Raw genomic sequence first — 12,340 nt, 5'->3', positions numbered from 1 at the left:
TTGATTACTATTATTATTATTATTGTTGTTGTTGTTGTTGTTTTTATTATTGTTGTTCTTGTTCTTGTTATTATTATTATTGTGTTCTTCTTATCGTTGTTGTTCTTCTTATTATTGTTGTTCTTATTATTATTATTATTGTTCTGATTATTGTTGTTGTTGTTCTTGTTATTATTATTGTTGTTCTTATTATTATTATTGTTGTTCTTATTATTATTATTATTATTATTATTGTTGTTGTTGTTGTTGTTGTTGTTCTTATTATTATTATTATTATTGTTGTTGTTGTTATTTTTATTGTTGTTATTGTTGTTATTATTATTGTTGTTCTTCTTCTTATTGTTGTTGTTATTATTATTGTTGTTCATGTATTATTTATTGTATTTATATTGATTCGGGTTGTAATAATTTAGTTACTTATGTTAGTTATACTTTCTTAGATAATAATTTTAATTTATTTTAACCTAATTAGATTCCCCTAAAGATAAACCAATTCATGTTAATTTTACTCTTTAAATGTTTTTCTACCTTTACTTAGTTATTTGATAAACTTTTACTTTTTTTATATATACATCTATATTATTTTCAATGTTTTTTTTCTTCTAAAAAAATAATTCTAAAGTCTTCATATCATTTTAAATTAATATTTTCAAAAGTTAGTCAAATAATTTTCAAATCGTCGGATAACCGCGCGTTAGCGGCCACTTTGAATGCTTAACACCTTCTCAAAGTGGAAATAAGAACCTCGTACCTTTTTCTCTGAATTTTTAAGACTTAAATCTGTTAGGGTCTTTTAAATTAAGTTTTCTTAATTTCTTTAAAAAATTAAGTGGCGACTCCTCTTTTACTAAAATTGATTTTTTCTTATAAAGATGAAATTAATTTTGCACTTTGTCCATTTTTCGACATAACAGATACAATGGAACCTCTTCCAGCTGAGCTGAGCGGAATCCTAAGCTAACGGACTTCCAAAACCTGTATCTGTACCTGCGGGTATAAAATGCAGCCCCCCGAAGAAAGGGGGTCAGTACGACATATGTACTGAGTATGTAAAACATAACATAGTACAACTGAAAACATATCTGAATAAAGAGGCAGGGGATAAAATATCATATAAGAAACTTCTGTACCTGTACCCTGTGAATCATAAAAACATGTATGCTCAAATTATACAATATAGCCGGCCCTTTCAGGGACCCGGTGAATCATATCTGTAGGACCATCGTAGGGTCCGGCGCCATGACCACCTTATCACATCACATCATCAAATATATACATACGTACCCGGCCCTCTAGTGAGGGACTCGGTGAGTTGTTCATGTCACTGTAGTGTCATGTCTTCATATAGCGTATCCGACCCTTTAGTGAGGGACTCGGTTGATAATGCAGTGAACTGTGCACGATTACATACCCGGCCCGGGACTCAGTGAAAGAAGTGTTACAGTATACACGAGTAGAGTAGTGAGTAACTATATGCAATTTAAATCAATCAGAGACTCGATCGTATAAGAAAATTAAGCTATCGTCTGAGAACCCGAGTAGTAGTGTAGTCCTCTCAAATGCTCTCTAAATGCCATTAGGGGATATATCACTTAGAATCTCGAGGACCGTAGATATGTATTAAAGTAAGGCCAAATCGCTTATGGAATCAGAAACACTTGTTATCGTATAGTCTTTAAGACTTGGAGCCTGTACATTTGTTATCTCTTTAACATATAGAAGTTTAAGGAAAAATAGTTCCACTACCATAAGAGTTCGATATCCAGAAGTAAATAGGAGATGCTTAAGAATGGAATTACCCAGAGATTGTATCATGTTCTACTTACGTCTAAGACATGCCAAAAGAAGAAAGAGGATAAGCTTTACATAGTCTGTACTTTCCTTCATGTGGTCATCATGTACATATTTCTTACCCGGCCCATCATGGGGCTCAGTGAACAACCATGGCATCATAGCCTCATTTTCATGCCAAATACATGTCAAGAGAAGGGAAAGATAGCTTCCCATACACTATTTTTTAACACGTAGAAGCCTTGAAAGGCAATACTCAATTCTTGCAGGGGTTCCAATATCAAGCAGTGGATAGGGATTATGAGGCGTACTTAGAGTTCTGGGGATGGAATTATCCCCACATTTCACATACAACTCACTTAAAGCTAAGACACGCCAAAAGGAAAAAGAGATAGCTTTACATACCTCTTATGAGTTACTCTTTGTCATGTTCGCCTCTTCGTTCTTTGAACCTATTCAACACGGAAGCAATATGAATATAAAAAACCCTTGACTTTTCAGCATCTTAAGTTGCACACGAGTATTCATAGAACTCATTTCCTCGCTCGTCTCCTCGACTAGTTCTTTAGTTAGTTAAGGAGTTAACGGAAATTAGGCAGCACCTCCCCTATAACATGCCCTATCCGAATTTCCAATTACATCCCTAATCACTACAGCCAACCAACAACAATAACCTGCAGCATATATACAAGCAATTCACATCAACATTACACAATACAAACTCCAAACGACTCGCTCAAAATTACGATACCCAAAATAGGGTTTCTAGTCTCTATTTCACAAAATCCTTAACCATACGAAATGGAGGATCGTGTGGCTGCAACCAGCAACACCCACTCCTCTTTTAGAATACTTTTCAGCCCTGCAACACACCACCACACCACCTAAAGCAGCAGCACCCCAAACACAACACCCTACTCGACTTCAATTTAACTATAAACTCCAAATTAAGAGGAAAGACCTTACCTTATCCGAAATTGGCCAAAACTCGCCAAAACCCGCCTCGAAAATCTCTTGATGTGCTGAAACGAAGTGGACTGTTTGTGTCACTTCTTCGCTGCCCCAAATAGTGATTTTATGCTATTAAACAGAGTTATGTAACCATGAGATACCTTAAATAATTAATTCACGGAATGAAAGTCGGAGGCTTACCTTTTGGGGGCCAAATCCGTAGCCCTCCTCTTCCTACTCCTAACGTTTTTCTCTCAACTTTCTCTTATTTTTCTAAGTGTAAAGCTGAAGAAATGACTCCTTAGTCATCATAAGGTACCTATATATACCTCCACGTGATCGAGGAATAGCTTAGATAATTAATTCATGGAGAAAAATTGGAAACTTACCTCAAATTGGCCTTGGCCGTAGCTCTCTCTCTAGTTCCTTAGGGTTTTCTCTCAACTTTGGCTAAGTTTAAGTTGATGAAATGAGGAATTAGTCATCAACACATATTATATACCTTTTTGGATAGTGACACGTGTCAACCCCTAAGGGTGGCACGTGTCACGCCCTTAGGCAGCCACGTCATCTCATGCAACCAATCACATGCTGCCACATGTCCTTGGTGGGCCCCACCCCCGATGGGTCACCTTCTGCCACGTGTCACTTCACCACACTGCCACGTGGCGCCTCCTCTTGCTGCCACGTGTCGCTCTTCTCCCTCTTCGTGGGTTTGTGATTCTCGTCTTACTTTAAGAACCCGTGTTCTCCTTGCTACGTAAGCTCGACTTGCATTCAAGTAGCTTAACTTTGTAAGACTTCCGAGTTGGTAGCTTCCGTAAGTAAGTCGAGTCCTACTATCCATTTCTTGGCTTCCAATTCCTTTCGAATTCTTATAACCTATTTCCAACCTTCCCTATTATGGAGCATCACCTCCTCCTTCCTTAGAGGTATTTGATGTGTGTGGAGAGTAGGGGTCACATGGCCATTTTCAAGAAAGTTAGGAACACGTTTCAAGGTACAAAAGTGCGGGATATAACATACACTTTTGATTCTTATGCTCATAGATGTTCACAAATTGAATTCTTATTTTGTATTTTGATTAACTGAATCATTTTTTTTAAATCATGAATTCTTATGCTAACTATTCGAGAGACGTTTTTGAGTATATTTTGATACTTGACTATAATAGGTCCAGTTATATGTTGTGACTAATAAGTATTGGTCAATAACATTGATTCTTAGATCATCAAATTCAAACTCAGTATGGCAGAAATTTTCACGTGAAGTGAATAAGTGACAGATTGATACTAATAAAAATCACTAAGTCCCACCAGTCATGTTGCCTTCTCATACAAAAATTATGCTTATTAAGAAATTTGTAAGATAATCATCATTTTTTTAATGAAGTAATCTTCATTTTCATTTCTAACTTTATGTATTTTTCTAGAAGACTCATTCCTTGAGTATTTATATATATATATATATATATATATATATATATATACATCGAATTGCCTAGTATTTTATACTCTTCAATCTCTTGTGTCAGACATGATCGATTAAAGCTTGTTCTTTTCCGTTTAAAGAGGGTTAGTCTCAAAGTAAATGAAAACGGTTGATTTGATACTCAAAGTAAATGAAAGGGGTTGATTTGATACTCTTCAAAAAAAGTTAAAATAGTCACGAATGCAGTATTAGCACTACCCTACTTTCATCCCATCTCTCACTATTTTTTACCTATGTTGACATTGCTATTTGATCACTAACGATTTAATTAGTCATAATTTTCTTCTTCTGATGAGCACTTTGCCTTCTTATCCAGCTTTAAATCGATATCGAGTTGAAATAATTTATTCTTTTCAAATATCTTGATTTAAGACTAAAGAATTCTCCGTTATCGCCACATGTATTCCTCTTGGTTATTTTTAGAATTATGTCATTGAGTATGAAATAATAATACAAACTTAATATAACACATCGTTAATTAAGTGATGTAACAAGTAATAACCATAGTAACATTGTGAATATTTACAAGTAAATAAATTAAAAAAATATATTTTAATTAACTGAAGATTAAATATACTTAGTCAAATATAAAAAAAAATTTAAAATTACAATTTATTTTTAAACCACTCTATTACTTAATTATCGATATGTTATATTTTGTATCGCTAGTTTATTATTCTATGTTCGAGGGGAAACTAGTTCTGAAAATAATTTTTATATAACATATATACTTCCTACATAAAAAAACTAAAATTATATATTTCAATTGATTAGAAGTTAAACAATGATCAAAATCAGAATCGTCTAATTTCATCTTTTCTAAATTAATTTTTTTTTTCATCTTTTTTTTTTTTTTTTTTTAGAATCCTAAGATACATGGGACCCACTTTCTACCTCCAGGGAGTGGACCCCATGTTCTGTAGAGGGACCACATAAATGTTAGAAAAAAAAAACATAGAAAGAAAGAAAAAATATTTCAGTGTATGAAAATGAAATTAGAAAAAAAGAATAAAAAAAGAGAAAGAATGGTGTGTCCCTTTCTCTCTTCTTCCTCCTCTTCACATATTTGTCTACTGAAATAGCATAATATACAATACCCTTTTTCTTTCTCCTTTCACTCTTTGAGAATCTGAAACCATTTTTTTCTGTAATTTATGAAAGTTTTGAGCTCTAGATCTTTCATTTGTATCAGTTGCATTTGGAGGTAATGTCTTTTTTTTTTCTCTTTCATATTTTCTTGATTTGCTTAGTTTTGTTGAGCTTTCAACTTTTTGTTAGTAGTTTTGGACACCCTTTTGCTTAATTAATGGTTATCTTGAGTTAAATTTCTAATTTGCATTGATTTTTAAGCTATATAGATTTTCTTGATTTGCTAGTTTTGTTGAGCTTTGAACTTTTTGTTAGTAGTTTTTGACACCCTTTTGCTTAATCTTAGTGGGTCTTTTTGAGTTAGCCTTTCTAATTTGCATTGATTTCTAAGCTATACATGTTTTCTTGATTTGCTAGTTTTGTTGAAGTTTGAACGTTATGTTCAGAGTTTTGGACACCCTTTTGCGTAATCTTAGTGGGTCTTTTGAGTTTAACCTTCTTTGCATTGATTTGTAAGCTACATATTTTCTTGATTTGCTTAGTTTTGTTGAGCTTTGAACTTTTTGTTAGTAGTTTTTGATACCCTTTTGCTTAATCTTAGTGGGTCTCTTGAGTTAACTTTCTAATTTGCATTGATTTCTAAGCTATACACATTTTCTTGATTTGCTTAGTTTTGTTGAGCTTTGAACTATTTGTTAGTAGTTTTGGACACCCTTTTGCTTAATCTTAGTGGGTCTCTTGAGTTAGCCTTTCTAATTTGCATTGATTTAAGCTATACATATTTTCTTGATTTGCATTTGTGGGTTTGAAATTGTTTTTCTTTCCATTTTCTCTTGCAGAAATGGTGGAAGTTGAAAACTAAATCCATTGAACCTTTTTTTCTTAAAAGTTGTAATCTTGTTCTTATTCCAAGCAATTTGGTGTACTTCAGTTGAAATGGATCTATGCCATTGAACTGAATGTATATTCATTCATTGCTGAGTTAGGCTTCTAAGGACCCCTTTTGACACTTGATTAAAAGATAGGGTATTAACACTGCCTAAGAGTTCTTTGAGAAATATAATACTCTGCAAGTATTTAACAACTGTACATTTCTGTATTTATCTAATTCTGAGAGGAATATGGCAATGAAAAGAGATCTGATATTGTGAAAAAGATTTCATAGCACCATAAATGGATCTTTGGCCTCAAAATTTTGGCCAATGGTTACTGAGACCTTAGCAACTTGGGTTCTTTAGATTTATTCCTGAGTAATTATATCCGAGTTCTTGAACGAGTGTCTAAAATTTTGTTCTCTAAATGAAATGCTTGGTAGTCATCCATCTTCTTACCCTCATGATTTATAGCTATTCTGTGTGTTTGTTCTAAGCATTTTATGTGACGATGATTCTAATGTTTTAAGGAATACAGTAGCTGGTAGTTTTACTTATTTCATAATAGAGTTTAATTGTCATTACAGGTTGAATGGTAGATAGAAGCATGATTGGGTTGAACACATGAAGGGATTGAAATTAGAAATTTGGATTATATGTGACGTATGAAGCTCGTGTATGGTTGTACAGGTGGTTGTCAGTTAGAAGATGGTTCTATTTAGACTTCCAAAATTATAATCGTGTTTCCTTCTGATTGCCGAGTGCTTGGTGATTTGTCCGACCATTTTTTAATGATGGGTTCCTATTCTGGTAGTTGTGAAATTATTGAGGCAAAAGATGAGCTGGTGTTTTTCCAACGTTCTGAAAGGTCTGGACAAGTACGAGAATCAGGCAGAAAACAGAAGCCTCCTTTGGTTAGAAAAGGACCTAATAAGTTCTTAGAAGATGATATTAATCATCTTTTTGAATCCATCAATCTAAGATCATCAAAAAGTCTGGATTTGTCGGATCATGTGAGAAGAGATGCCTCAAAAAGGCCAATGAGGGGCGGTGGATCTCATTCTCCAGGAATTGGGTTTTCAGAGCCAGTCTCTCTAAAGAAAGCCTTACGGGGCTTATGCATTTCGCAGGCAGCAGAAATGGCTGCAATGAAGCGGTTATCCAAGCCACCGGGTTCTCCAAGCATTACAGAAGCTGGAAGGACTACAAGCTCTTACAGGTTTGCAAATACAAGTGAATCTGCTTTCTCTCATGCAGAAAGACTAGTACAAGATGAAAGCACTTCAGGAACATTCGACAAAGTGCCCCATTACCGCCAAGAACTGTATGTTAAATCAGCAAACCATAGTCCCCATTCTTCTCCACGACTTGTCGTTAAGCCATCCATCTCAATGCGCCAAAATAACAGAATAGTGCCAGCAGAAAGCACGTCTAACTCTTTACAGAGGACGCCTCAGTACATTGGAGATCCAAAGCTAAAGTCACCAGGTCAAAGTAACCTTTGTTCTCCTAAATATGTTAGTAAACAGACTATTAAGAGTGCAGAGTCCATTGCCAAGCAAAATGAGAGATTACTTCCGGAAGAAAATGTTCTCAACTCCGGTAAGAAGGTTTCTCAACAGCTTACACAAGCAAAGGTGAGGTTACCAAACCAAAACACTTTACATTCGCCTAGACTTGTTGATAAACCAGTCATTATGTCTGCTGAGTCAACTGCACGGCTAAAAGAGAGGACAATGCCAGTAGAAAGCACGTCAAGCACTTCACAAAAGATGCCTCAATACCCTGAGGAACCAAAGATGAAGTTACCCGACAAAAGTGCCCTGTCTTCTCCTAGATCGGTTGAAGCACCAATTATTCAGAATTTTAACTCCTCTCGCCAGAAAAAGGAGAATGCATCTGTGTCAAATCATCATGAGATCCAATCACTACGAACTGTGTCAGTTGAGGAAGAAGTCCAAACTTCAGCTGCATCCTCATCGTCATTTACCTCTGGTAATGATATATTGGGGTCTGGACCAAACGATTTGCAGTGTAATTCCAATAGAAGTGTGGTTACATCATTTAGAATAGCAAACAAAAAAGCTCCTAAGCTGAGACGGAAAGCCATGTTGCAAAATGTCTCTTCATCTAGTGCCACGAGAAGCAACAAGGAGAGTAAATCAAACAGAAGCATCACTCATACTACAAAGACAGCAGTCAAGAACAAGACCATTGTCAAGAAGAAAGCAAAACCGGAAGCAACAGAAACATCCGGCACTTTTAATCTGACCTATGAAGGAAAAGGTCCTATGGAATCACCTAAGCAACTTATCTGTCAGCAATGTCAGTGTGCTCTCAAGAATGTAGGAAATGAGTCTGGTAAGGGACCTGCAATTCAAGGTTCTGGATGTACAGCCGCTGAAGCAAGTGAAAATAGCAATAGCTGTCATGCTACTAAATCAGACTTCGCCAATAACGGCCATGATGACAGGGTTACCCCTGTCTTGAAATTCAACAAGGCATCAAAATCTAGAGAGCAAGGGGACTTTTCACAGAGCTCAAAGAGTAGTATTGGTGATTACAGTTGTAGCACAACCATCAGTGACGAGAGCAATCTAAGTGGGTCTAGTAATGGGAATAGGCCACACATGTCTAAAGACGGCAGGTGGGAGGCTATCAATCAGGTGAGGAAACATCATGGATTCTTGGGGTTAAGTCATTTCAATTTATTGAAGAAGCTTGGTTGTGGAGACATTGGCACAGTTTATCTTGCTGAGCTGCTAGAAACTAACTGCTTGTTTGCAATAAAAGTTATGGATAATGAATTTTTGGCAAGAAGGAAAAAGTTGCCAAGGGCCCAAACTGAAAGAGAGATTTTGAGAATGCTAGATCACCCTTTTCTACCAACTCTCTATGCGCAGTTTACATCAGACAACTTATCCTGCTTAGTGATGGAGTTTTGTCCTGGTGGTGATTTGCATGTCCTCCGGCAGAAGCAGCCTTGGAGAAATTTTCCTGAACCAGCAGCACGGTATGATATGGTCCAATTTAATAAATTATACTCAAACTACTACAATGAAGCTTTGGTAGGAAAAATGTGTATTTCAGCATAAACATAATGTGTCTCTGTTCTCTTTTGATTTGTGCTCGGGGGTGGTAGAATGTATAAATTAGTCTGAAATTTTTGCTGGAATAAATGGATTTTGACTATACATGGGTGATTAAAAGTTGACAATGTCTTGTTTTCTTTTAATTTCTATTTACAAAGCACTAGTCTAACTCAACACCACTTGATTGACCCCCCCCCCCCCCCCCCCCCCAAAAAAAAAAAAAAAGGAATGAAGAGGAGTCGAGTGCCATCTTTGTTGTGGCTCTGATATAGAGTTTGACGCAGACTTGTTAATAAGTTTGTTAACTTATAGACATTAAGTCAGTATACCCATCACCATAAGCTTTAGTGGTCTAGTATGCCCCGCCTATTATTACATTGTCAAGTAGCTACACAAATGTGGTGGGAGGTTTTGAATTGATTTAGAATACAGTGGGTCATGCTGATTGCTGAGTACAACAGAGGCACTGAGAGCTTCAGAAGAACAGAAGACCCAGGACATGGGATGTACCCCCACTAGCTCTCATATAAGTATTATGGAGGGACTGGAATAGGAGAGCTTTAGAAAGGGTCCTTAATGATTTTCTTCATTTGAGGAGTAGCCTCGTGTCTCTAGTTTCTTTTTGTGCACCCATGAAGTTCTTGGTTGCACAGACGATTGGATCACTCTTTCTAGATAATCATATTTTGGTCTAGGTTTCTCTACTTTTTGGTATACTACTTCTATATGGGGATTTCTCCAATGGGAATATAATTATTTACCTTGAAAAAGGAAACTTCATTGATTTTAGCCTTACAATGTCTTGAGGCTTATTGACAATGCAAATTCTTTAATTTGCTGGCTCGTTTCTTTGGCTAGATATGTCTTCCTCTGTTCCTCCTAACTCAACTCAACCCACCTGACCATCCCAAGCCAAAAAAGGAGAAAGGAAAAAAGGTAGAAATTGAACTCTGCATTTCTTCCAAAAAAAAGAAAAAAGATCAACAAGGAAGAACTGAAGATTGAGAATTCATTTGATCGGAAAATATTTTGTGGTTGTCTTAGATGTGGATGATTAGTTTATCTGTAGTGGGCACACAGTTAATTGATTAATATTTTGAATAAGTCAGATCAAATAACTTTGTGGTGAGGCTATATTAATTTGACATGGGCCTAGTGGGCAATGCCGTGGGTTGAGAACCATGAGGTCCCTGGTTCAATCCCAGCAGAGACAAAAACACTAGGTAATTTCTTTCCATTTGTCCTAGCCTTGGTGGACACAGGTACCAGTGTTGTTGGTGGTAGGTGGTATGTATCCGTGGAATTAGTCGAGGCGTGTAAGGCTGGTCCCAACACCACGGTTATAAAAAAATAAAAGAAAAAGAGAGAGAACTTTGGACTATTGTTTTAAAAGTTGTCTTCGTCATGACTGTCTTTAAACAGGGTTGAAGGATTATTGACAGCATCAGTTCTAGTAACCATTTCCTATATGGAAGGACAAGCAGAAACTTCTTTCATCTATTGACCATGTACTTCTCAAAGTAGTTTTTACACTTGTACTAGACATGCATAATTATAAAGCTATTTATCTCCATCTCTTTGGGAAAGTGACTAACATCTACCCTTGGTGAAAACTATGACTAACATCTACCCTTGGTGAAAACTATGTTGTTGATCAATCTGTTGATATGTTTATCTGTCAATTTTGTGGAAGACTTCTCTTTTTGTTCAGTTCTCTGAGGATACACATATGGTCTCTGAAGTTTTATTAGTTTCGAAGGTCGTGCATAGATACTTTGGTTTGCATTATTAAAACTTTAAGCACGGGATAACAGATTCATTGTCATATTTATCTGGCTTCCTCATTCCTGTATTTTGTGATTAGTGAGTACTTTCTAACTCATGGTACTTGCAGGTTTTATGTGGCTGAAGTCCTCCTTGCTCTGGAGTATCTGCATATGCTTGGAGTTGTATACCGGGATTTGAAACCCGAAAACATACTGGTCCGGGAAGATGGTCACATCATGCTTACCGATTTTGACCTCTCACTAAGATGTTCAGTTAATCCTACTCTTCTAAAATCATCTTCTCTGGGGGTTGAAGCTCCCAGAATTTCTGGTCCATGCACGGGCTCTAACTGCATTGATCCATTTTGTTCTGGACCGTCATGTCAAGTTTCTTGCTTTAGCCCCAGAATTTTACCTGCCACCGCACGAGCAAGAAAGCTGAAAGCAGAAGCTGCAGCCTTTAACAGATCATTGCCTCAGCTTGTGGTAGAGCCAACAGAAGCACGGTCCAACTCATTTGTTGGTACACATGAATATTTGGCTCCCGAGATCATTAAAGGTGAGGGCCACGGGAGTGCTGTTGATTGGTGGACTCTAGGTGTTTTTCTTTACGAGCTTCTATATGGGAAAACACCATTTAAAGGTGCTGGAAATGAAGAAACTTTGGCTAATGTGGTCATGCAGAACCTCAGATTTCCCGACAGCCCGCTTGTCAGTTTTCAGGCAAGGGATCTAATCAGAGGACTTCTTGTGAAGGAGCCTGAGAATCGATTGGGAACGGAAACAGGAGCTGCTGAGATTAAACGACACCCCTTCTTTGACGGTCTGAACTGGGCATTGATAAGATGTGCCATTCCACCAGAAGTACCTGATCTTTGTGACATTGGATTTGCAAAAGTAGCTCATCAGGAGAAGAGCAAAATGTTTTTAGAGTATAGTTCCAAAGAGCATTTAGAATTTGAGTTGTTCTAGTAAATCTCATACCACTGCGGTAGGATGTATCCTCTGCATCCACTCCTTGTAATTATGTCATAAAAAATGTTGAGAACATGGGGAATACATCACAAGAATGAAAGTTACATAACATCTATCTATGCAATTACCACTTGCTTTTCCTATGAAAAATGGTTTATTTAGCTTTTATTTTCTCTCGAGAGGATCAGTAGTATTCCCACTTACCTCGAACCGGTCAATGGTGGATATATTGTTATGACGCCTGGAAAGATCTATGCTTCTTGTTTTGGGTTAATATTTCCTAGTTTTGCTTTGGTGTTTATTGCAACTAAAG

At 36.6% G+C, this 12,340-nt stretch overlaps 1 protein-coding gene across 1 annotated transcript; it reads left to right on the top strand.

The window, feature by feature from the left end:
* Positions 1-5,253: 5,253 nt before the first annotated feature.
* On the top strand, positions 5,254-12,131 carry LOC129882115 (serine/threonine-protein kinase KIPK2-like). Its single transcript, XM_055956269.1, has 3 exons — positions 5,254-5,437; positions 6,782-9,207; positions 11,181-12,131. Exons 2-3 carry the CDS (start codon positions 6,986-6,988, stop codon positions 12,022-12,024), a joined length of 3,066 nt encoding a protein of 1,021 aa, XP_055812244.1. The 5' UTR covers positions 5,254-5,437; positions 6,782-6,985; the 3' UTR covers positions 12,025-12,131.
* Positions 12,132-12,340: the final 209 nt, after the last annotated feature.

The sequence above is a fragment of the Solanum dulcamara genome, chromosome 3 (assembly GCF_947179165.1).
Source record: "Solanum dulcamara chromosome 3, daSolDulc1.2, whole genome shotgun sequence".
Taxonomy (NCBI): Eukaryota; Viridiplantae; Streptophyta; class Magnoliopsida; order Solanales; family Solanaceae; genus Solanum; species Solanum dulcamara.
This window is presented reverse-complemented; position numbering and strand designations above follow the sequence as displayed.

Bases quoted from the DNA above. Each gene is read 5' to 3' on its own strand.
- LOC129882115 (XM_055956269.1), top strand. From the start codon at position 6,986: ATGATGGGTTCCTATTCTGGTAGTTGTGAAATTATTGAGGCAAAAGAT. The intron at 9,208-11,180 runs GTATGATATGGT...TGGTACTTGCAG, and splicing joins TTTCCTGAACCAGCAGCACG to GTTTTATGTGGCTGAAGTCC.